General features: G+C 43.1%; 1 protein-coding gene across 6 annotated transcripts in view; it reads left to right on the forward strand.

Annotated features, from left to right (window-relative positions):
* PC (pyruvate carboxylase) overlaps positions 1-27,084 on the forward strand; it is a 1,086,793-nt gene that overhangs the window by 634,404 nt on the left and 425,305 nt on the right. For all 6 annotated transcript variants that reach the window (XM_068259507.1, XM_068259508.1, XM_068259509.1 and 3 more), the window contains one exon: positions 24,683-24,845. In XM_068259507.1, coding sequence (XP_068115608.1) covers positions 24,683-24,845 — 163 coding nt within the window. The remainder of the gene's footprint in view (positions 1-24,682; positions 24,846-27,084) is intronic.

A 27,084-nucleotide genomic window follows, 5' to 3' on the forward strand; every position in this document is an offset into this window, starting at 1 on the left:
GCTTAAAACGTTTGGACACCCCTGCTACAGAGAGACAATGCTAGTTTACAGAGTTACAAACATGCAAACTAGATTTTTATTTCTTTATATAATTTTTTTTTGTTTTTTTGTTTGCAGTATTTGGAAAAGTGCGGTTTAAAGGACATGATGAGATAGACATGTGTATGTACTGTGCCTACCACACAAATGACTTTGCTGTTATTTTTTTTTTTTCTTTCTCTACCTGAAAGAATTAATCGGGTATGTAAGTTGCAGTGCCTGTCTGAGTCAGGACTGGGTCAGACTACAGTGTGACCCTCACTGATAAGAAATTACAACTATAAAACCTTTCCATAACAGAAAATGGCTTCTGAGAGCAGGAAAGAGATAAAAAAGTCACTAGTTCATCGATTTTAACTCTGGTATACTTCAATGAATGTCATTGAGCAAAAACAATAAAAACTTAAAGTAGATTTAAATATCAAATGACACTGGAATATCTTAAAAAGTCATTTTTAGGAGAAGGATATATACTATTGTTTGTTCCATTACTTTATTTTAACCTCTGGTATCATTTAAAGGGGAAATGACCCCATTGTTGAAGGTCAAAAATAGTAATCCCTTTTGGTTCTGCTTAAAATTCCCACTTTGTTGCATTGTAGAGCAACAGGAAGAAGTTCGCTGCCAGCAGCTGAGCAGCGCGTAAAAAACGCTAATTTGCTGTCTGAGTCTACAAAAGATGAACATAGCAGCTCCCCGATTAAAAAAGAAAAAAACAGGGAGACCTGTTTTGTCATTTAGTGGCAAACACTGAAGCAGGAGAAATGGATGCTGTTTGCTAAAACATTGTAATATTTACAGTTGTCTTGGAGATAATTGCTTTTTACTCAAAAGCTCAGATTTCCTTTAGGCTGCTTACACACCAAGACGTTACAGGCGCACGTTAGTGCGCCTGTAACGCTCCCCCAACGCACAGCAATGTAACACAAGTGGGCTGTTCACACAGCCCACGTTGCGTTACATGTAACGCTGCACGTTCTGTGCAAAGTGCAGCATGCTACGGCGTTGGAGCGGCTATAGTCACGTTAGACTGTTTGCACATGCGCAGTGGGGGGAGGAGAGGAGGCGGGGAGAGCCAGCTACAGTAGCCGCGCACGTGGCTACTTAATATTCACTGCACTGGCGGGCGCTGATTGGCCGGCGGGACCACGTGATGCGGAGTGTCTCGCTCCGCATCACGTGGTCCCGCTGGCCAATCAGCGCCACTCTGGGAGACATTATAGGACTCGAGCCGCCTAACACGGCTCACTCTACCGTCGGCTCTTGCAGCACCATACGTTGTGTTAGGTGCACGTTATGCGACCTTAACGTGCCACCTAATGCAACGTCTTGGTGTGCAAGAAGCCTTAAAGAGGAACTTCAGTGAAAAGGGGGAAAAAATAAATCAATACATTGCAAAGTGAGAAGTTAGAAATAGAAGATAGATCAAGAAAAGATTGATATTCGCCATGTAATTTGTTCATATTGTTTGATCCACATTCAGCCTACATGCACGTAATCATCTTTAATACTGGCAGACATAAAAAAAAACAGGCCGCACCAACTGCCATTATCTATAACCACACCCCCTAACAATGTGACAGGCTAAAAGGTTGATTTTTTTATATATAGATATACATATGCACAGTGGGAGATACTGGTTGCTTGGCAGTTGAATACAGACGTTATTTCCCACAATGCAACAAAGTTCCCATAGAGTGATTATCACTCTGGGGTTTTCACCACAGTATCAGCCAAACAGTCGTCCCTGATGATCTATTTGAGAAAAGTTATAAATTGGGAAAGGCGGTATCGGCTACTTATGGGAAGCTCAATCCTTGGTTACAGTTCCACTTTAAAATCCAAAAGCACCATCGCTGCAAATGCAAAGAAAAGGAATTTATTGTTAAACATTAAGTTAGTAGGGTTTTTTTTCACACTATTTGCTTCTTTTTTTTTTTTTTTTGCAGTCATTCCAGTTGCATAAATGAGATCACATTAATATGTATCTGTGAGCATCTGACATTAATGAAACTGTGTCATGTCACCCCATTATAAGCCACTTTCTGCTACTTGAAACTCTAGTATAAGTTACCTTCAGTTCTTCAATCTTTGCTTTGCTTTTTGGCTTCCTGGCTGAAAGCAGTGGCACAAGGCAGGAATGGCTGTGACAGCAAAGGCATTTTTATATTCATCTTTAGTATTACAATTGCAGATTAAGAACCTCTTGCATAAATTGTTTACGTATGATAATGCCATATACAGTGAAAATTAGTCCATGTTGCATCCTTTGAATTATGCAGCCTCTTTGTGTATTTTTTTTATAGCGACAAAGATGTTTGTATTGCTATGTCAATGGAGTAATATCTGTCAGAAGACTTAATGTACATCTGTTAAATTCTGCTTTATAAAACTGGTTCACATCTCCCAATGTGCAGCAGAGACTGCGGAAGAGTAAAATAGGATTGGAAATATTTAACTTGTTCTTATATATGATACCCATGTAATCTGAATGTTGGAAATATATATTTTTTTTTTACCTTCAATTTACAGAAACTAAAGATCCTATTTGAAGGATTGAAGTGAGAGCGCCATAGAGGCTGATATATATATATCTTTATTTTTAACCAATACCAATTGTCTGACAAAACAAACAAACACAGAACATTTATATCGCGCCTTTCTCCTGGTGGACTCAAAGCGCCAGAGCTGCAGCCACTAGGACGCGCTCTATAGACAGTAGCAGTGTTAGGGAGACTTGCCCAGGGTCTCCTACTGAATAGGTGCTGGCTTACTGAACAGGCAGAGCCGAGATTCGAACCCAGGTCTCCTGTGTCAGAGGCAGAGCCCTTAACCATTACACCGTCCAGCCACCACCATACTGGCATACTGTTGATCTTTCTGACTTGGATTACACACCCGTTTGAATCACGCACCTGAAACAAGCATGCAGCTAATCCAGTCAGACTTTCATCAGAAACATCTAATCTGCATGTATGCTTATTCAGGGTCTATGGCTTAAATTATTAGGGCAGATGATCAACAGGACAGCCATGCAATCTGCATACATATGTTAACCACTTGAGGACCACAGTCTTTTCGCCCCTTAACCACTTCACCCCCCCAGTGCTAAATTTCTCCGTCCCTCTGCGCACCGCTTCACCCCCAGGGACGGAGAAAGGCGCACTTGTTTGTTTACTGGCTGGGAGTGGGCGGGGAACTCTCGTTCACACTCCAGCCAGCCCGCACAGCAGGTGACTAATTGGATGTTAGGAACAAGCGTTCCTAAATCCAATTAGCCTCACCGATTGTGAGTAGAATGAAGACGGCTTCAAACAAAAGCCGTCTTCATTCAAAACAATGTAGGTAAACAAACGTGCAGTGCGCGATCGCGCGCCCCCGCGACCCGCGCGCGTGCACACACCCCGGCTTTGCAGTACTATGATTGGTTATGGGGACTCTCCAGTCCCCAATAACCAATCATAGTACATAAATTCTAGAATGCAAGCAGTGCTGAAAAGTAAACAAACCGCGCTGGTGTTTCAGGGGTAAAACCCCTCAGTTGTGAAATGGTTAAGGACCAGAGCCTTTTTCTCCATTCAGACCACTGCAGCTTTCACGGTTTATTGCTCGGTCATACAACCTACCATCTAAAGGAATTTTACCTCCTTTTCTTGTCACTAATACAGCTTTCTTTTGGTGCTATTTGATTGCTGCTGCGAGTTTTACTTTTTATTATATTCATCAAAAAAGGCATGAATTTTGTCAAAAAAATGACTTTTTTAACTTGCTGTGCTGACATTTTTCAAATAAAGTAAAATTTCCTATACATTTGAGCGCGAAAGTTATTCTGCTACATGTCTTTGATAAAAAAAGTGTATATTTATTGGATTGGGTAAAAGTTATAGCGTTTACAAACTATGGTGCCAAAAGTGAATTTTCCCATTTTCAAGCATCTCTGACTTTTCTGCGCACCTGTCAGGTTTCATAAGGGGCTAAAATTCCAGGATAGTACAAATACCCCCCAAATGACCCCATTTTGGAAAGAAGACATCCCAAAGTATTCAGTGAGAGGCATGGTGAGTTCATAGAAGATTTTATTTTTTGTCACAAGTAAGCAGAAAATGACACTTTGTGACAAAAAAAAAAAAAAAAAGTTTACATTTCTTCTAACTTGCGACAAAAAAAAAATGAAATCTGCCACGGACTTACTATGCTCCTCTCTGAATACCTTGAAGTGTCTACTTTCCAAAATGGGGTCATTTGTGGGGTGTGTTCACTGTCCTGGCATTTTGGGGGGTGCCTAATTGTAAGCACCCCTGTAAAGCCTAAAGATGATCATTGGACTTTGGGCCCCTTAGCGCAGTTAGGCTGCAAAAAAGTGCCTCACATGTGGTATTGCCGTACTCAGGAGAAGTAGTATAATATGTTTTGGGGTGTATTTTTACACATACCCATGCTGGGTGGGAGAAATATCTCCGTAAATGACAATTGTTTTATTTTTTTTTACACACAATTGTCTATTTATAGAGATATTTCTCCCACTCAGCATGGGTATGTGGAAATTGATTTTAATTGTTTTTTTTCACAAAGTGTCATTTTCCGCTAACTTGTGACAAAAATAAAATCTTCTATGAACTCACCATACTCCTAACGGAATACCTTGGGGTGTCTTCTTTCTAAAATGGGGTCATTTGTGGGGTTCCTATACTGCCCTGGCATTTTAGGGGCCCTAAACCGTGAGGAGTAGTCTTGAAACCAAATGTCGCAAAATGACCTGTGAAATCCTAAAGGTACTCATTGGACTTTGGGCCCCTTAGCGCACTTAGGGTGCAAAAAAGTGCCACACATGTGGTACCGCCGTACTCAGGAGAAGTAGTATAATGTGTTTTGGGGTGTATTTTTACACATACCCATGCTGGGTGGGAGAAATATCTCTGTAAATGACAATTGTTTGATTTTTTTTACACACAATTGTCCATTTACAGAGAGATTTCTCCCACTCAGCATGGGTATGTGTAAAAATACACCCCAAAACACAATATACTACTTCTTCTGAGTACGGCGATAGCGCACCTAGGTTGCAAAAAAAGTGTCACACATGTGGTATCGCCGTACTCAGAAGAAGTAGTATATTGTGTTTTGGGGTGTATTTTTACACATACCCATGCTGAGTGGGAGAAATCTCTCTGTAAATGGACAATTGTGTGTAAAAAAAATCAAACAATTGTCATTTACAGAGATATTTCTCCCACCCAGCATGGGTATGTGTAAAAATACACCCCAAAACACATTATACTACTTCTCCTGAGTACGGCGGTACCACATGTGTGGCACTTTTTTGCACCCTAAGTGCGCTAAGGGGCCCAACGTCCTATTCACAGGTCATTTTGAGGCATTTGGATTCTAGACTACTGCTCACGGTTTAGGGCCCCTAAAATGCCAGGGCAGTATAGTAACCCCACAAGTGACCCCATTTTAGAAAGAAGACACCCCAAGGTATTCCGTTAGGGGTATGGTGAGTTCATAGAAGATTTTATTTTTTGTCACAAGTTAGTGAAAAATGACACTTTGTGAAAAAAACAATAAAAATCCAATTTCCGCTAACTTTTGACAAAAAATAAAATCTTCTATGAACTCATCATACACCTAACAGAATACCTTGGGGTGTCTTCTTTCTAAAATGGGGTCACTTGTGGGGTTCCTATACTGCCCTGGCATTTTACGGGCCCAAAACTGTGAGTAGTCTGGAAACCAAATTTCTCAAAATGACTGTTCAGGGGTATAAGCATCTGCAAATTTTGATGACAGGTGGTCTATGAGGGGGCAAATTTTGTGGAACCGGTCATAAGCAGGGTGGACTCTTAGATGACAGGATGTATTGGGCCTGATCTGATGGATAGGAGGGCTAGGGGGGTGACAGGAGGTGATTGATGGGTGTCTCGGGGCGGTTAGACGGGAAAATAGATGCAATCAATGCACTGGGGAGGTGATCGGAAGGGGGTCTGAGGGGGATCTGAGGGTTTGGCCGAGTGATCAGGAGCCCACACGGGGCAATTTAGGGCCTGATCTGATGGGTAGGTGTGCTAGGGGGTGATTGATGGGTGTCTCAAGGTGTGATTAGAGGGGGGAAATAGATGCAAGCAATGCGCTAGCGAGGTGATCAGGGCTGGGGTCTGAGGGCGTTCTGAGGTGTGGGCGGGTGATTGGGTGCCCGCAAGGGGCAGATTAGGGTCTAATCTGATGGGTAACAGTGACAGGTGGTGATAGGGGGTGATTGATAGGTAATTAGTGGGTGTTTAGAGGAGAGAAGAGATGTAAACACTGCACTTGGGAGGTGATCTGATGTCGGATCTGTGGGCGATCTATTGGTGTGAGTGGGTGATCAGATTGCCCGCAAGGGGCAGGTTAGGGGCTGATTGATGGGTGGCAGTGATGGGGTGATTGATGGGTGGCAGTGACAGGGGGTGATTGATGGGTGATTGATAGGTGATTGACAGGTGATCAGTGGGCTATTACAGGGAATAACAGATGTAAATATCGCACTGGCGAATTGATAAGGGGGGGTCTGAGGGCAATCTGAGCGTGTGGGCGGGTGATTGGGTGCCCGCAAGGGGCAGATTAGGGTCTAATCTGATGGGTAACAGTGACAGGTGGTGATTGATGGGTGATTGATGGGTAATTAGTGGGTGTTTAGAGGAGAGAAGAGATGTAAACACTGCACTTGGGAGGTGATCTGATGTCGGATCTGCGGGCGATCTATTGGTGTGGGTGGGTGATCAGATTGCCCGCAAGGGGCAGGTTAGGGGCTAATTGATGGGTGGCAGTGACAGGGGGTGATTGACGGGTGATTGAAGGGTGATTGACGGGTGATTGACAGGTGATCAGGGGGGATAGATGCATACAGTACACGGGGGGGGGGGGTCTGGGGATAATCTGAGGGGTGGGGGGGTGATCAGGAGTGAGTAGGGGGCAGATTAGGGACTAAAAAAAAAAATAGCTTTGACAGGGAGTGATTGATGGGTGATTAGGGGGGTGACTGGGTGCAAACAGTGGTCTGGGGGGTGGGCAGGGGGGGGGGTCTGAGGGGTGCTGTGGACGATCAGGGGGCAGGGGGGGGGGGAATCAGTGTGCTTGGGTGCAGACTAGGGTGGCTGCAGCCTGCCCTGGTGGTCCCTCGGACACTGGGACCACCAGGGCAGGAGGCAGCCAGTATAATAGGCTTTGTATACATTACAAAGCCTATTATACCAAGTTCAAGCAGCGATCCGGGTGCTAGTAACCCGCGGCGCTTCTGAACGGCCGGCGGGTTACAGAGAACGGGGGGCGGAGCCAGTCCCCGGCGGCTGATCGCGTCACAAATGACGCGATCGCTGCATAGCAACACCCGCAGCCGCCCCCGCCGATGGGCGTATTGCGGTCGTTTGGGCCCGGACTTTGCTGCCGCCCATCGGCTGGGGGCGGTCGGGAAGTGGTTAAAGAGGAACTTCATCCTAAACAAACATACTTTCATTATGTTACAATACTTGTTAATTAAAATAGATAGGTAATATAATCTCTTACCCAGCCTGTTTTAAAAGAACAGACAAATGTTTGATTTCATGACGGCAGCCATCTTTTTGGTTGTAATGAGGTGACAGGGAGTATGATACACAGTTCCAACTGTCCTGTGTCCTGATCACCCCTCCCAGTTGCTAAGCAACGTGGATAACAACATAGGAAATCCCATCATGCTCTGCACAACATCAGGGAAAAAAGCCCGGGCTTTTTTTCTTTGATGGGTGGAGCTTAGATAAAAATACAGCAAAAAAATGATGGTTTGATCAGAAAAACAAAGTTCTGATGCTGTGCAACTGTTAAAGAAACACCAAGCCTTTTCAGTTCAGCTGAGTAGATTTTTAGCCCGGAGGTTCACTTTAATCTGCATATCCCTTTGTTAAGTTGTGCTTTAAAATTGCAACTAATAATTATTTTTCCTTTTGACTTGCAAACTTTTTGAGAGCGGTCATTTTGCTGCTGTGTAGTAAATATAGTTCACGGGAACATACAGTAGTTAAATGTAGCCGATAAATCAACCCCTGTAGTTCAGAGCCGGATTAAGGCTAAATGGGGCCCTAAGCAAAGTAACTGATTTGGGCCCCCCACATCATGTCGTAATAGATTTAGAAGATGCAGCTGCACAGCAATATGCCGCACACACCGGGGCAGCCGAGCTACTGGTTGCTATGGGCAACAGCCCGCTTTCCTCTGTGGGTGCACAATGCAGGGAATAGCAGTGGCAAAATGCAGAGTGAGAGATGAATGGCTGGGACATTTGCACTGAGGGGCTGGGGCACCCCTGTGAAGAGGGCGCCAGATATCACAGCAGCAGCACTTTCCCCCTGCATCTCCAGCCTGGCAAGAGCAGAAAGCTCTGGACACTGCCAAACTGGAAGCCGTTCCCCAGACAGAATTGCATAACCACCCCCACCACCGAACAACCGATTTCCTCCCAAACTAGACAGCCACCATGCAGCCTCCATCCCAGTGAATACGATAGTCCAGCAGAGAAGGCAGCCACAGCGGGGGAGAATGACAGCACCAGATGACTCACATTCACCTATTGCGATCCAAGCAATAGAGGTCCCGTCATCCGGAGCCCATCTGTCTCCTCTAGAGTGCTGCCGCTCTGTTACTACTACTATCACTACTTCCTGTCTGATCTGAGAATCAGGAAGTTCATAGCGAGTGGCTGCACTGTAGAAGAGACAGATGGGTTTCAGATGAGGGGATCTCTATCGCTTGGATCATGGATAGGTGAGTGAGTGTTTGCCATCTGCTGCTATTATTCTTGCTGCAGCTGTGGTTCTCTGTGAGAAGGGAGGGAGGAGTGGGCAGCGGCAGAGCGCACAGAAGTAGGAGGGGGACCTAGGAGGAGAGCCTGGCTCTGAAGACAATCAGCAGCGCATGGCATCATTTGACAAGACAAGACAAATAACATTTATATCGCGCTTTTCTCCTGGCGGACTCAAAGCGCCAGAGCTTCAGCCACTAGGATGCGCCCTATAGGCAGTAGCAGTGTTAGAGAGACTTGCCTTAGGTCTCCTATTGAATAGGTGCTGGCTTACTGAACAGGCAGAGCCGAGATTCGAACCCTGGTCTCCTGTGTCAGAGGCAGAGCCCTTAAAGGGACTCCGAGCAGTGCCTGTGGGTATGCCTTTAAGCATACCCACAACTAATGAATTACATCCTCACACCTACCAGCATGATGTTTGTAATTCTATCCCCCTGGGTTCCTTACATTTCATTGCATTGTGCTGAATCGAGCTGCCGACTTTGGAGAAAAGTCGGCCTGTGTAATACAGTGTAACTATGGAAATATGCATATCATTTTGAAGCTCTCTTTCGCCTCTTTCCAATGATATCGCGAAAATAGCGAAAACTAAAAGGCACAGGGCGGCGGTTTATCTATCATTGGAAAGAGGAGAAAGAGAGCTTTAAAATGATATGCATCTTTCCATAGTTACTGCACTGCTCAGAGTCCCTTTAACCATCATACCATCCAGCCACCGCTGACAGGATGGCGAGGACTGGTTTATGTGCTGATGGGGCCCCTTTGACTCTGAATGGGGCCCCAAGCGACTGCTTTTGTTGCCTGGTCAGTAATCCGGCCCTGCTGTAGTTGTATATAGCAGATAAATCTGGGGATTTGTCTGTTGATATGTGAAAGAGGTTATTATAGTGCAGAAGGGAAGTGGCACTCGCTTCTCTTCACAATACTTTACCAGGTGGAGGTGTAAGTGAAGCGCCAATAAATATTTATTTGGAATGATTTGTATTTTGCAGTTCAGGTTTTTAGTGCTGGCTTCCCCTTCTTTAAATGTCTGTACACATGGCTTCTATCAGTGGTGTAAACATTCAGTAACCACCTGTGGAGGTTGGATAGTCTGCAACCTTGTTTCTTTACTAAAGCATTAACACCATGTTTCTGCTTGGAACCCTTTATTCACCTACAATGGAGAAAAATATTCTCAAATGCATGTAGATGAAGCTATTCAGCCAATGTGCCATTTTAACAACCTGTTCTGGCCACTTTTCATTGCTTTTATTACAGAAACAAGGCTATGGTAGGTTAAGAGTCTGGCTACAGGATACATGGCCAGAGCTCAGCAGTATCAGGGTTGAACTTCTGTAAAGTGTCTCAACTGGAAGCACTGATCAGCAGCGATCAGCAGCTGGAGACATGTGGGTAAGCATTAAGCTCGCCTTTCCTCTGTCCCAGTGATAAGAAGCACTTCCCAGCCTTTTCTGCAGCCAGTACCATTCCCATTACTGGTTTGATGTCATCCTCATCCAGCAGGGAGCTAGTATTTGTGGCTATACAAGCCTGACTGCAGTGCTGGACGAAGGAGTAGCAGCTTTTATGGGTAGAATGGTGAGGTCCGCAATTCTTGCATCAATTCTTACAATCATCTGTGGTCACTTGCCAGTTGGCATGGTTCCTGATCAATGCTGGGAGAGATGTCTGCTGTCACATGACTGATACATCTCCAGCATAAGGTGTGCCTGATCGCAGCAGAAGTGTGAGGAGCCAAGTCAGTAAAATGGTATGTTGTGTCATAGTTCGGCGTCCACAAACACAGTGTAGGTTTTACTATGCGCAGCCTTACAAGAAATGCCATTCAATGCCAGACCAATTTTTTATAGATCTCCAAAGTCTTTCAGTTGAAATATCTCTGTGAACTTTGTTTGGCTTAGGAAGTTTAGGCTGAGGGTTTGCACCATTTTAGTTTTGAAAAGTTTTATTTGTCAAGACAGAAATTAAACAAAAAATTGATAACTCCCCAAAGGGGATAATGCACGTCATAGCTTATGCAGTAAGAACAAATATTACTGAACATCAGCAATAACAATAATTGTAATGTTCACATATACACAATCTATGCATAACACGAGTGGATCACGTACATACTAACCAAGATAGAGTAAAAAATATATATATATCAAAAGGAGAGAGAGTGGCACATTATTAAACTGAGAGGACGCAGTGCCTTAACCCAATATTATCAGAATAGGTAAGACAAGGCTGCCAGGTTTTGGTAAATACTTCCATGGTATCGTTAACTATGGCGAGGGTTTGCGCACAGATCAGGAATCAGCCAGGGCGATCAGATTTCCCCCCTTTTTCCCCACTAGGTGGATGTCCTGCTGGGGGGGGGGGGTCTGATCGCCGCCGGCTACTTGTGCCTTGTGGGGGGGGCTCTTCAAATCTCCCCTCCGCAGCGATTCCCAGCCTCCCCGTCCTTCCCTCCCTCTCCCGCAGGCTATGGGCGGCGCAGGACGGAGATCCGTCCTGCGCCGCCTCTTATAGGCTGCAACCTATCAGAATGCGGCGATCCCCGGCCAATCGCTGATCTCCTTTACGGTGCTGCTGCGCAGCAGTGCCGTATGATGTAAACAGCGGGGATTTCTTCCCCGCGTGTTTACATTTTGCCTGCAAGCCACGATCGGAGGCTCGCAGGCAGTTCACGGAGACACCCTCCGTGAACTGACATGGAACGGCCACTCGAACGAGTGGCCGTTTCCATGTAAAACCACTTAACACCTAGGTCCGCCGATCGGCTGACCGTGGTCGTTAAGTGTACTGAATTCTGTGGGAAAAGTCTTTTGTTTTTCCATTAACACATTTAAAAAAAAAAATCCTGAAATTATGAACCAAAACGTGCAAATATGAAAGAATGCATGCTGAATTTAAAGATATTTCTTTTTTAGGTTTCCCATGCAAAAATACATTGCGTAATAAAAATGTGTATATGAATTATTTGGTATATAACAGGGGCCAGGACAAAGTGGGACAACCTGGCCTTTCAGAAAGCATGTGACAGTGCTGTATTATATAGCATTTTTGCTGAAACACTGAGGTGCTGTAAGGGTAAAAGTCCCACCAACATGGCGTAATTCAGTAGGTGGCATGTATATGATAATAAATGACTGTTCTATCAGATGCTTCTCAGAAACCAGGTATCTGCACCTTCCCCTCCAGCATTTCTAGTATAAGTGCTTTGGGATCTGCCTATTGGTTTGTTTGGAGAATACGTCAACACCTCTCTACGCTTTGTATAAAATTTGAGAAAACATTATTTCAGAGTATTACTTTCTTGTGTTGGGCATTTAATAACTCAATTATTTTGAAGAGTTCCTAGCCAAACATGCAAAGTGGCCATGTAAATCTGCAACAATTGCCTAATCAGCACCAGGTTTGTAAAATTACGTATTGGCTAATCTTTTTAGCTGTGATTACAAGCAAGGGCTCATGCCAGTAAGCCAACAGGCTGTGCCTAGGGATATTAATATTTGACTCTGTCTTCTCTGCAGCTAATGTGGACTGCATTGAGGAAGGGGGGGGGGGGGGTTGAGGGGGTGGCAGGTACACCAGAAGAGGATGTATGGATGACATGGCTGCAAAGTGAAGTTAAATCTTGTGGTAACTTTAACAACTTAGATGTCTGCAAATTAAACTGGAAAGATAATTTCTAATATCATTAAGATAAAAAATGGCTTGTATGACACTGACAAGTTATATCAATTTTATAACGAAAGTGAAGTTAACACATTAATGGCTGCCCAACGTTCATCAATCTGTGACAGATATATTGGCTATCATCATTCATAACATCCAAGTCTTTGAAGAAGATTAATTGGGAAAATATTGTCTAGCCAAGTTGTTGGATTGATTGATTGCTCTTGGGGGAGACAAATTAAAAATCTTTTAGGCTAATCGGCTATTTGAGATTTGAGGAGCTTTTAAGGCCAAATAGGTCTTGTACCTTAAAGTGTTTCCAGAGGAAATTAATCAAGTCAGTTTCTGGAATACAGACAATTGCCATCTTTCATTGTTCCATCTTCTACACCTTTTTATGATTGCTAGCTAGTGCTTAAGAAAGGATTTATATTTTACGAACAGTTTCTCCTGATTTTTATAAAAAAAAAAAAAAAAAAACATCCTTATTTCACGTCGGGACTTTCAGACTGCTTAAAGGGATACTTAAAGAGAACCCAAGATGGGTTTGAAGAATATTATCTGCATACAGAGGCTGGATCTGCCTATACAGCCCAGCCTCTGTTGCTATCCCAAAACCCCCTAAGGTCCCCCTGCACTCTGCAATCCCTCATAAATCACAGCCACGCTGCTGACAAACAGCTTGTCAGAGCTGGCTGTGTTTATCTCTATAGTGTCAGTCTGCTGCTCTCCCCGCCTCCTGCAGAACTCCAGTCCCCGCCTGCATCCCTTCCCTCCCTGCTGATTGGAGGGAAGGGATGGGGGCAGGGACCAGAGCTATGCAGGAGGCGGGGGAGCAGCTGAGACTGACACTACGGATGTAAACACAGCCTCACAGCATGGCTGTGATTTATGAGGGATTGCAGAGTGCAGGGGGACCTTAGTGGGGTTTGGGATAGCAACAGAGGCTGGGCTGTATAGGCAGATCCAGCCTCTGTATGCAGATAACATTTTTTAAACACACCTCGGGTTCTCTTTAAGTCAAAAATAAAAAATGACTTTTATGCACCTGGGGCATCCCTCAGCCCCCTGAAGCTGTATGGTGCCCTCGCAGCCTGGCTCCGATCCCCCTGTCCCCGCCGTCGGCTACTTCCGGGTTTGGCGACAGCCGCCGACAGGCTGGGAACGCGAGTGATTCTCCGCGTTCCCAGCCGCTATATCACCCTCTATGGTGCTATAGCGTATATGTTATACGCTATAGCAGCATAGAGGGTGATATAGCGGCTGGGAACGCGGAGAATCGCTCACGTTCCCAGCCTGTCAGCGGCTGTCGCCGAACCCGGATGTAGCCGCCGGCGGGGACAGGAGGATCGGAGCCAGGCTGCGAAGGCACCATACAGCTTCAGGGGGCTGAGGGATGCCCCAGGTGAGTAAAAATCATTTTTTATTTTTGACTTAAGTATCCCTTTAAAGCCTAATGCCAAGATTAAAATGTATCTTAGTTTAATCTCCCCACAAACGTGCACACCTTTTTTTTTTTTCCCAGTCTGGTTGAATTTTCAGCATTCCTGTATTGACCAGAAGTGCTGATCTGCAAACTCTGAAAATACTTTTGTAACCTTTCCATGATGGAAGGATAATATATCTTGACAGGAAGTGGGTTAATATCTCAAGCAAGAATGCAATAAACAGAACCTCTTTTGCGGAATACGCAAGACTTGGAAGTCCTGCCCAGCTTGCACTGTTCTCCAGCTCAGTAGAACATCTCAAATTCATGTGGTCTTCCTTGGAAATTCATCCACTGGCAAGGATTCTGGACCTCCGTTAATAATACAGCAAACCACTATAGGGTTGTTTTAGATTTTATGAGCATCGGTATGGCTTGTAAATGACTAAACTCATACTGTAATAAAGCAAGAATTGCATAGTAAATGATACCAAGAATGCAGATGAATGGATCATGAGCCCAGTGTTTTGCTGGGGTTCAGTTTTGGTTGAGACCACTTGGACAGCGCAGTATTGCTAAGTTTGTCCTAAAGGATTGTCCACAAATGTACAAGGATAATATTATGGTGACTTGATAGAACACTACAGCATTTTCCGAACTACAGTTCCAAATACTAACTATTCCACAGAGGGACTTACAGCCTAATGTCCCCAACATGGTCATAGTATTTTGCCCCTACTGTAGTCTAGGAGCCAGTTAACCTAGCAGAATGTTTTTGGGATGTGGGAGGAAGTCCATGCAGAAGTATGTATATCTATGTACACAAAATAGGCAGGTTTAGAGCCATCTTTGCTAGCCCTGGACACTTCACACAGTGTCTTTTTCAGAATATGCCATTGCATTATATACTTTAATCAGGAGGTAACAGTGCTAATAGTGGAATCAAGAGAAAAATGTGCATGCAAAGAGGTTTTTCAATGTTGCCATTATTAACAGCTACCTTATTTTGTGCTGTCTGCATAAGCTTATGTTCTTGCCCTTCTGATATACTGGTATATTTTTAAGAGCAGTAACTGCCTGACCTGTATAGGTTTATAATATGCATGCATACATTGACTATACTAGCTTATTGAGAAGGCATGCGTTGTTGGATGTCTCTTCCAGTAAACTACATCACTGTTAGGAAAAGCACTTCAGTCTAATACATGAAAGATATGTTGACATCCTAATTGAAGCCTCTTATTTTCCGGCCACACTCTGTAACTATTCAGCCCACACGATGACATACTTTGTATCTACCCTATTGCATGTTCGGCATGATTATACAGCCATCATCCTTCATCTGATAGGTTCCTCTGGGACGTTGCCTGAGGTTGGCAGAGCTAATGGTAGTTGGAATTATTGTGACCGTAAATGATTAGAATGCTCATGTCTTTTGTTTTATGTTTATAGTGTTACTTGTTGCCCAGGTTGCAAGTTAGAGATTACGAAGTTTATAAATACTGTACCACAAGTAATGTTCAGCTCTATTGAACTCACACATTTGTTGCTTTAAAGCAGGAGGAATAGCCATACTATGCCAGGGGAAAAAACACATCTATAAGTAGATAAATACTCGATCTACTTACATGACACATGTATTTTACTGTCCACGTTTTGATTTCAGTGAATTTTATATAGTAAATGAAGAGAATTCTGTTCCTGGTGGGAACCAGGTCTTTTGCACACAGTTTGAGGCTAAATACTGATGTCATTTTTTCCCTTAGCTTTTTTCTTTTCTCCTCCAATTGCTGAGTCACCTCAGCCTTGCTTGTAAACACAAGTGAGCAGAGGATCATGTTTCAGCTAGGCAGGGAAATAAAGGGAAGAGGAGGTATATATTATAGATAAAAAGAACCCCCAGCATGCAACTGAATGGCAATGGCTATTAAAGGGCCAGTGCTCCTAAGATATGTGATAACTCTCCAAACCATAACAGCAGAACGTTTTGAATGCAGGATTAGCATATTTATCACTTAATACACCCAGACTAGTTGCTTTTTAACCACTTCACCACTGAGGGGTTTTACCCCCTGACCACCAGAGCAATTTTCACCTTTCAGCGCTCCTTCCATTCATTCGTCTATAACTTTATTATTACTTATCCCAATGAAATGAACTATATCTTGTTTTTTTCGCCACCAATTAGGCTTTCTTTAGGTGGGACATTATGCCAAGAATTATTTTATTCTAAATGTGTTTTAATGGGGAAATAGGAAAAAATGTGGGAAAAAAATATTTTTCAGTTTTCAGCCATTATAGTTTTTAAATAAAGCATGCTACTGTAATTAAAACCCATGAAATGTATTAACCCATTTGTCCCGGTTATAAAACCATTTAAATTATGTCCCTATCACAATGTTTGGCGACAATATTTTATTTGGAAATAAAGGTGCATTTTTTTCAGTTTTGCATCCATCCCTAATTACAAGCCCGCAGTTTATAAAGTAACAGTGTTATACCCTCTTGACATAAATATTTAAAAAGTTCAGTCCCTAAGGTAACTATTTGGTTTTTTTTTTATTGTATTTTTTTTTTTAATTACAAAAAAAAAAAAAAAATTTGGGGAGTGTGGGAGGTAATGAGTTAACTTATTGTGTAAATGTAATGTTTGTATATGTAAAATGCTTTTAGGGTGTAGTTTACTATTTGGCCACAAGATGGCCACAGAGTGTTTGTTTACATGCGACCTATAAGCGACCGGAAGGACGCTTACAGGAAGCAGTAGGAGGCTGGGAGACTCACAATGATCTCGCTGTTTCTGAAAGAAGCAGCAGATCATTGCGGGGGCTTAGATCAACGAAAGGGAATGGATTTTCCCGTTCATTGATCTCCGGGCAAGCGGGCGGCGGCGTGCAGGAGCGGCGGGTGCGCGCGCACGAGCGGCGGGAGCGCGGACAGCGGCGGTAGCGCGGAAGGTACGGATTTCTCCGTCCCTGGTTTTTTAGGAGGGAAAAAAGGGGCGGAGAAATCCGTACGCTTGGGGGTAAAGTGGTTAAATTTAGATTTATTTTTTTTTTTTTATGGTGACAATCCCGCTTTTAGTGAGCTTCTTAATGCCATCTGTGACTAAAATCCTACGTCCCCACATTCTGGTAAGTACAAACCCTTCTCACTGAATATTCCAGGATCAAGGCAAAGCTAGTATGTTTCAAAACTGTTAATTCAGGGGAATATCCTGATCCTTAAATGACATGCCACCCTAGACCTCAGTGTCATTTGTGGCTATGGTGGCACCAACTGAGAAATGGGGGTGCCGGAATTCGGGTATATTACAAATCCGAACCCTGACAGCACAGCACCCAGCATTTGGTTTTACTCCGGACATTAGCAATTATGTGATTTACGGGCACAGGAGTTTTAGTACTGCATCATGGATAATCAAACACTCGACAACAGCTGGTACCCAAATGAATAAGAGCTTCTATTAAATGTCCATGGTATAATTACATTATTGAGTCGGAAACTCAGAAAGCTTTGTTTGCACTCCACTGTGCAACTGTAGTACAGGAAAAAAAAAATTACCTGTTTGTCCAGCCTCTGATGGCTACCTTCAACCACATGTGTGTATTGATGTGGAGTTCACTGCAAAATAGCACTGTGAAAGCAACTGTGTTTGGTCTATTTGCCGTATGACTGACAGCCAGCTGCTTGGGAAACTGCTGTATGTGGTTTCCCAGTGGTTTGCATAGCCACTTGTGTAAACTGGGCCTTGCAGCTCCATTTGTGTAGGCGAATGGTTTTCTAGTACTAAAGTCCCCAACTGTTATTTTTACTTTTGTCATGTTTTTAGTTCCTTAAAAGGGCACTACAGCGAAAAACTGTAAAATTTAAAATATGTGCAAACATATACACATAAGAAGTACATTTTTTTTCCAGAGTAAAATGAGCCATACATCACTTTTCTCCTATGTTGCTGTCACTTACAGTAGGTAGTAGAAAGCGACAGGTTTTGGACTAGTCTACGGGGGGATTCTGAGAGATGTATTTATTTTCAAAAGCACTTAGTGAATGGAAGTTGCTCTGTCCAACTGCCAAAAAACTGTGTAGGGAGCAGGGAAGCTGGCCAGCATCATTGTTTAAATCCTTTTTAGGGAATATCTTTATAAAGAATAAAAGCCTTGCTGAGAATCCCCTATGGAGAGATGGACTAGTCCAAAACCTGTCACTTCTGTCATAATTCTACTACCTACTGTAAGTGACAGCAACATAGGAGAAAAGTAATTAATGACTCATTTTACTCTGGAAAAAAATGTACTTCTTATTTGTATATGTTTTCACATATTTTACATTTTACATTTTTTCGCTGTAGTGCCCCTTTAACCACTTGCCGACCGCCCACTGCACAGGGGCAGCCGGAAAGTGGATCCCGCAAGGACCGCCGCATGCACAGAGGCGGCGGTCCTTGTACGGGCATGGGCGGAGTGATCGCGTCATCCGTGAATGGCCGGGGATTTAGCCTTCAGCTCGCTGGCCACTTAGCAGCGACGGCGGGCGGATGAATACAAATCTCCGCCGATCCTTCCGTATAATAGGCTTTGTAATGTATACAAAGCCTATTATACAGGCTGCCTCCTGCCCTGGTGGTCCCAGTGTCCGAGGGACCACCAGGGCAGGCTGCAGCCACCCTAGTCTGCAGCCACCCTAGTCTGCACCCAAGCACACTGATTTCCCCCCCCCCTGCCCCCTGATCACCCACAGCACAACTCAGACCCCACCCCCCAGACCCCTGTGTGCACCCAATCACCCCCCTAATCACCCATCAATCACTCCCTGTCACTATCTGTCGGCACAATTTTTTTTTATTCCCTAAACTGCCCCCTGCTCCCTCCTGATCACCCCCCACCCCTCAGATTCTCCCCAGACCCCCCCTCCCTGTGTACTGTATGCCTCTATCCCCCCTGTAATAACCCACTGATCACCTGTCAATCACCCATCAATCACCCCCTGTCACTGCCATCCATCAATCAGCCCCTAACCTGCCCCTTGCGGGCAATCTGATCACCCACACCAACAGATCACCCGCAGATCCAACGTCAGATCACCTCCCAAGTGTATTGTTTACATCTGTTCTCTACCCTAAACACCCACTAATTACCCATCAATCACCCATCAATCACCCCCTGTCACTGCTACCCATCAGATTAGACCCCTATCTGCCCCTAGGGCACTCAATCACCCGCACACACCCTCAGAACGCCCTCAGACCCCAGGCCTGATCACCTCGCCAGTGCATTGCTTGCATCTATTCCCCCCTCTAATCACACCTTGAGACACCCATCAATCATCTCCTGTCCCCCCCTAGCGCACCTACCCATCAGATCAGGCCCTAATTTGCCCCGTGTGGGCTCCTGATCACTCGGCCAAACCCTCAGATCCCCCTCAGTCCCCCTTCCGATCACCTCCCAAGTGCATTGATTGCATCTATTTTCCCCTCTAACCACCCTCTGAGACACCCATCAATCACCTCCTGTCACCCCCCCTAGCACTCCTATCCATCAGATCAGGCCCAATACATCCTGTCATCTAAAAGGCCACCCTGCTTATGACCGGTTCCACAAAATTTGCCTCCTTCTAGACCACCTGTCATCAAAATTTGCAGATGCTTATAACCCTGAACAGTCATTTTGAGACATTTGGTTTCCAGACTACTCACAGGTTTGGGCCCGTAAAATGCCAGGGCGGTATAGGAACCCCACAAGTGACCCCATTTTAGAAAAGACACCCCAAGGTATTCTGTTAGGTGTATGATGAGTTCATAGAAGATTTTATTTTTTGTCTAGTTAGCGGAAATTGATTTTTATTGTTTTTTTCACAGTGTCAATTTTCACTAACTTGTGACAAAAAATAAAATCTTCTATGAACTCACCATACACCTAACGGAATACCTTTGGGTGTCTTCTTTCTAGAATGGGGTCACTTGTGGGGTTCCTATACTGCCCTGGCATTTTAGGGGCCCTAAACCGTGAGGAGTAGTCTAGAAAACAAATGCCTCAAAATGACCTGTGAATAGGACGTTGGGCCCCTTAGCGCACCTAGGCTGCAAAAAAAAGTGTCACACATGTGGTATCGCCGTACTCAGGAGAAGTAGTATAATGTGTTTGGGGTGTATTTTTACACATACCCGTGCTGAGTGGGAGAAATCTCTCTGTAAATGGACAATTGTGTGTAAAAAAAAAATCAAACAATTGTCATTTACAGAGATATTTCTCCCACCCAGCATGGGTATCTGTAAAAATACACCCCAAAACACATTATACTACTTCTCCTGAGTACGGCAATACCACATGTGTGGCACTTTTTTGCACCCTAACTGCGCTAAGGGGCCCAAAGTGAAATGAGCGCCTTTAGGCTTTACAGGTGTGCTTACAATTAGGCACCCCTCAAAATGCCAGGACAGTAAACGCCCCACAAATTACCCCATTTTGGAAAGTAGACACTTCAAGGTATTCAGAGAGGAGTATAGTGAGTCCGTGGCAGATTTCATTTTTTTTTTTTGTCGCAGGTTAGCAGAAATGGAAACTTTTTTTTTTTTGTCACAAAGTGTCATTTTCCGCTAACTTGTGACAAAAAATAAAATCTTCTATGAACTCACCATGCCTCTCAGTGAATACTTTGGGATGTCTTCTTTCCAAAATGGGGTCATTTGGGGGGTATTTATGCTATCCTGGAATTCTAGCCCCTCATGAAACATGACAGGTGGTCAGAAAAGTCAGAGATGCTTGAAAATGGGAAAATTCACTTTTTGCACCATAGTTTGTAAACGCTATAACTTTTACCCAAACCAATCAATATAGGCTGAATGGTTTTTTTTTTAATTAAAAACATGTTTGTCCACATTTTTCGTGCTGCATGTATACAGAAATTTTACTTTATTTGAAAAATGTCAGCACAGAAAGTTAAAAAAAATCATTCTTTTTACAAAATTCATGTCTTTTTTGATGAATATAATAAAAAGTAAAAATCGCAGCAGCAATCAAATAGCACCAAAAGAAAGCTTTATTAGTGTCAAGAAAAGGAGCCAAAATTCATTTAGGTGGTAGGTTGCATGTGCGAGCAATAAACCGTGAAAGCTGCAGTGGTCTGAATGGAAAAAAAGGGTCTGGTCCTTAAAGGGGGTAAAGCCTACGGTCCTCAAGTGGTTAATGATCCAGAGCCCTAGTCTTCCTATTACACAATGAGATTGCTTCTTCCTTTGTCCACTGTGTTACAGTTACATCTTTGCAAAACTGTATGCATCCAGGCCGCCCTGCATTTGCTGGGACTGTCCTGTGTTGGGAGGCGCTAGTCTACTTTAGGGGATCCAGCAGGAAACCTCCTAATAAACAGTTCTCCAATCTCAGCACCCTCTTATAGCACAGAGCATTGTGATTGGCCAAATAGTGTGGGTGTAGTTTACTATAACCTACTAGAAACCTGGCAGCTTGAGATGGTGCCATCCACCCAATCACGTTAGCTGAATTTCCCTATGAGGTTTCCTGCTGGGCCCCCTTATGTAGACTAGCGTTGCTACGCCTATAGTGAGTATGAGGCCAGACTATTGCATATGGGTCAAGAGAACTCTGCCTCTGTACTCAAACTTCTTACACCATTTAGTGGCCTGCTGCTGCCCTCTGCCATTTTCTGAAGTTTAGCCACTCCATAGCCAAATGTCATATGCCACGGAGTCACCCCCGCAACTGTCTGGACTTAGGTTGCATGTTAACAGAGCCCCCCAAATTACTGCCACTGCTTCTCCCATCACTAAGCCAGAGTTCAGCTATCCCACCTCACTGGAAATTACTCAGTAGGAGCCATCATAGTCGCAAATTATATTGTAGTATATTGGATCGCTGATCATGTGGAGCGCTATGGATTTGGACTAGTGACATAAATAATGTTTTGTTTTTTGGTTTTGTTTTTCAATGTTTCCTAATTTGCTTTAAACTATTTATAACTTTGTATACAATTGTGTAATATGTAACAACAAAAATATGTGATACAGCAGTACAGTACAGTTTGTACATGTGGACAACTTTGTATGTATGAGACGTTTGTAACTGGAATCATTTGTAAATAGAGTACAGTCTGTATTCTGAATGTATTCCTTCCCCATAGCTTTTTTTTTTTTTTTTGCTAATAATCATCAAAAGGGATTTAAAAATGTTCCATAATTTTAGCTAAGAGTGATTGGCTGTGTAATTTGAGCCCCTCCCTCCTCCTTTGGATCATCCGTGTTTTCAGCAGTATTTGAATGAGCCAGTTGTGTAGAGGCAGGTTAGCCTGACATCAATATGAATATTTAGAGCCAGTGTGTTTAAAACTAGCAGATTGATGTCATGGAAGGATTCTAGGAAGTGTAATGAACGTGCTCCTTAGAGACCATGGGATATTTACTCTGTCATTAGCATTCATCAATATTTAAACTTGCCCTGAATATGGCTAACTTCATGATGACATAGCAACATTGGGGTATAGCGAACTTGTATAAGAAAAAGCAAATCATTATAATATAGAGAACTTACACGGGAAAACGCACCCTGGGATGACACCTGCTAGTATTCAGCATTTATAGGCCAGAGTCCTAGCGTAAGCAATCATGTAACCTATTAGATTTGCTTTTACACTACTTGAAACCTGCTGCCAGTCAGCAGATGGTAGTGTAGGCTTGCATGGGCATCACAGATATGATTTTACAGCAATAAACCAAGTTAATTTCATTTCATTCCATAGATATGCAGTTTAAGCACAGCTCATTGGTCTTGTAACCGCTTTGACGCAATGTTCATAATTGTCATAATGCAGAGTTGTCAGTACTAAGCAGCTTCCCATATGGGGTTTCCATGGGATATGAACACTGTACTTTGCATGATTTAAGATTTTCTTCTGCAAGTATTTGTGGCTTTCTGTCTGAAAGCACAAGTACAAAGATCATCATTCCCTGGGACATTGAAATGTATGTAAAAAATAGTCCTGATTGCAGAACGCTGTAAAACTCACCCCTGATCAGCAATGCATATATATTGTGTTAGTTTGCTGCTGTAATAAAATTTCACAATCCATCTGCTTCCCATTTGTGTGCTAAACCTTGTCTGCATTGCTTGTCTACAAGCTCCTCCCCCCTGCTTTTCAAATTTGTAGCTCCAACTTAAACGCATTAGGCTGGTTTCACACTAGCAACCAGTGTTTTGGATACCATTGCACCGCAACACTAAAAACAGGCTTTTGGAGATACCCAGCGGTTATACACAGTAGCTTAACTTTTGGCAGCAAGCCAAACTAAGTTTGTGAGGCTCTGTAGTGCATTGCAAGCGTGTCCTACCACGCATGTGTACCGCAAACAATTTGAAAATATCTGCAACGCCCTTGACTTTCATTCAGTAACTTCCAGTCAGCTCACGTCGCTGCGGATGTTGACCCACAACGCACTGATGCTTTTATGTCACATCGGATGCTTTTGGCGCATCGCACTGCATCAGGTATGAAAGGTCTCAAAAACTTTCATTGCTTTCAACGCAATAACAAAAACGTCTTAGGGCCCTTATACATCTGAGCTGGTTTTGGATGTTTTGATGCAATGTCGATAGTTTGCGTTTTCCAAGGTAAAATGAAAGTCCATAGACTTTCATTTTACCTTTCACATCTAACTCTGCATTTTTATGCGTTTGCGTTACAATGTAAATCAATGTAAAACGTAAGCTACAAGAAGAGCAAGCGTTTTTAAAAAAGTTTCAATGCACACAGTTGAAAGTCAAAAAGCAATAGCTTCACCTGCGTTTTCCAATGTGCTGTAACGGATTGAAAACACATGAAAAACGCAGCAAAACGCATGCTTTTAGCTTTTCCAAACACAAGCTCTGATGTGAAAGAACCCTTAGGGTGAAAGGGACCTGACTGTCATAAGGCTATTGTCTTACTTGTAGATCATAGCCCCGATCCTGAAGATTGTATGCGCTTTACAAACCCTTTTCTCCAAGGAGATATTTTTTTTTAACCTTTTCAATTAAATACCTTAAAGCTCCCACCGAGCAAGAAATTACTTGAAATATGTTTGATATCACGGCTTTACCTTCTTTTTAGTACTATTTCAATTGGTGAGTGATGAAAAGTTATTTGTTAGATAAGATGAAAATTGATTTTGTTTGATAAAACTCAAGAGAAATATTAAATGGATAATGGCCATAATAGTACTGAGTTGTGGATTGCTGGTGCAGACATGTATGGTGCAGACGGGCTGCATGGAAATCAAGCATGGAGCAAAAGCAAGAATACAACATATGTATTGTTGTCTTCAGAAACTGCTTTTAAAGAATACCGGAGGCAACAATTTTCCGGCATGCATGCAACCGTTTCTGCCATTTCAGGAATATAGTAAAACTCTGATGAGCAAATTACAGCCATAAAACTTCTGAGAGCAGGCAAGAGATAGAAAAAGGTAAATAGTTCATGTATTTTAACTCCGGGACACTTATTAGACTGCCATTGATCAGAGACAATACAACATTCCATCTACTTTGTAAATATTTAACTATAAAATAAAACCATGGGATATCTAAAACTTATTTTTACGAATAGGAGGATAAATACGTTAATCAGTTTTTCACCTCTGGTTCACTTTACAAGTACAGTCACCTGTTTAGTTTTTTGTTGCCGTGTGTTGTGTATTGTATGTGTATGGTAAGTGTTCCAAGAAATGTAATATGACTTCATCTCTCTTGTAGTGTTGACTTGGTTCATGCTCAGATCCACGTGGCAGAAGGAAAGAGCTTGCCTGAGCTTGGCCTGAAGCAGGAAAACATCCGAATCAATGGCTGCGCCATTCAGTGCAGGGTCACCACTGAAGATCCAGCTCGTGGCTTCCAGCCTGATACGGGCAGAATTGAGGTAAGGCTATACATGTAAATGTGTTTGAGCATTTATTCACGAGTATTGCCATAATAATTAGTCTTAATATTCCTTAGTATTTTTCGCTGTATAGATTTCCAAGAAGGACAATCAATATGATTTATTTCATATGAAATACAACATAATTACATTAATACTGTTGTGTTTAAGGCTCTTCTACAATTTAATAAAATAGGCACCTGTGTCATCTATCCCCTGCTAAGCAAATATGTAGCTGTTTTAATGTGAAAAAAATACTCCATTTTACTTTATTTCTCAGTGTAATCTGTCAGTCATGTGACTTCCTGTTGGGATGTTCAATCTACTTCCTATGTTGTGTAGATGATGGGTGCTTTATCTGCAGTACCTTCTGCTCTCACTTGATTGCCTTTCTGCTGTTATTTGGTGGAGAGGACATTGCGCAGGCATCCACTACCCATCTTTCCCCCACTACATTTTGTGACAGGTCGTGGCCAGGCTCACTCACTAGTTTTGGTGTTTGTATTTGGCATAGTGTATTTGGAACACCCAAATGCTCCCGATTGCCACTGTTCAGCACTGAACAAACAGGCCGGGCCAGGAGGAGTTCATTGCCTTGCGTATCACATTGTGATTCATGTGACTCTGATGCTTCCTCTTTCCATAAGGAAAGGAGGAAGTATCGGTGTCATGTAAAACACAAGGTGACCCCTTTTGCCTGTCCAGTGTTGAACTGCAACAATCAGGAGTATACAGGTGTTCCAAATTTGCTATGTTGAATTTGAACACCAAAACTATAGCTCACTATACTCCCTTCCTTGGATTCTGGAAGGAAATATACTCCAGAAAGTGCATAGCCTCTGGACAGCCAGGTGCCCAAACAGTATGGAAGAAATCCAAATATTCTGCTGTAAATAACGCCCTAGCAGGCAGTCTCCTGACAGCACCTTGTAACATTCAAAGTTGTCTCACACTCACTTATATGCAGGAGTGCTACAGCTACAAGGAGGATGACACCTGTTGTATGCAGTCAAAAGAGAAAGCCAGCACGTCCTATATCAATTTTTATTGCTTTGTTTTTCGACACTGCACAGGATCCCTTGTTTAAGGCAAAGCCTGCTCAAGTCAAAAATCTGTCTGTGGTTTGTGCTTGCAAAAAACAGATAAACTGCAGAACGGGTCACCTCTTCCGGCTTATAGGGTCTAAAACAGTGCAATTTTTTTTTACATGCTTTTAGATCCTAAAACCTGGAAAAAATTATGCAGCTAGGGAGTTCTGCAGCAGCCCAGCATTTACTCATCTCCCTGGGATCCAGCGCTGCAGTTTTCCCTCTGTCCTCCAGGCAGGGCTGTAACACTATAGTGAAATTACTGACTGACTTCTTGATGAAAGACTGCGATCTCACCAGGGAGAAGCAGAGCCTCGGAGGAGAAGAATGGCTCACCCAGGAGGTGATTTAAAATGCCTGCTGCACGCATTGCTCTGCATAGACCTCCTGGTGGCTACCACTTCAGCTCAGGGTTACCGCTCCAGGCATGTTTTTTCCACCCCAAGCTGAACTTGTGATTAGCGCTGAGGAGGTTAAAGTGTTAGTTTAGTTTTCTACAAAAGTATAGTTAAAATGTTGTTAAACTCTATTAACATTGATAAGCTGAGCTCTATTTTAACACAACGTAATAAAGGATTGCTGACAAAGAGTTTGTAACAAATGAGAGAGAAAGGAATATGTTAAGAACAGATTATGTAAGCAAGGAGCTGCAGTTAGTTTACGATCAACATTCTAAAACCGCAAATACTGTATAGAAATGAGGCGAGGATGCCAGTAATATTTAAAATGTGCTTACAATTAGTAATGTAAGAATATTGTATTATTGATCAGAACTCCATTTTAAAGAGACACTGAAGCGAAAAAAAAATGATGATATTATGATTTGTATCTGTAGTACAGCTAAGAAATAAAACATTAGGATCAGATACATCAGTCTAAGGGCCCGTTTCCACTATAGCGTTGCGGAATCGCCGGCGAATCACCGCAGGCAAATCGCATGCGGGTGCGATTCCGCATGCGTTTTTTGCCGTGATTTCGCATGCGATTTCGCATAGGTAAGGCTGTATGCGAATTTAACCATGTCACTGCCTGTGTAAATTAACATTAATACCTATGCGAAATCGCATGCGAAATCGCGGCAAAAAACGCATGGGGAAAACGCATGCGATTTCCCTATTAAATACATTACGTGTGATTCGCCTGCATTCCAC

The sequence above is a fragment of the Hyperolius riggenbachi genome, chromosome 11, assembly GCF_040937935.1.
Source record: "Hyperolius riggenbachi isolate aHypRig1 chromosome 11, aHypRig1.pri, whole genome shotgun sequence".
Lineage (NCBI taxonomy): Eukaryota > Metazoa > Chordata > Amphibia > Anura > Hyperoliidae > Hyperolius > Hyperolius riggenbachi.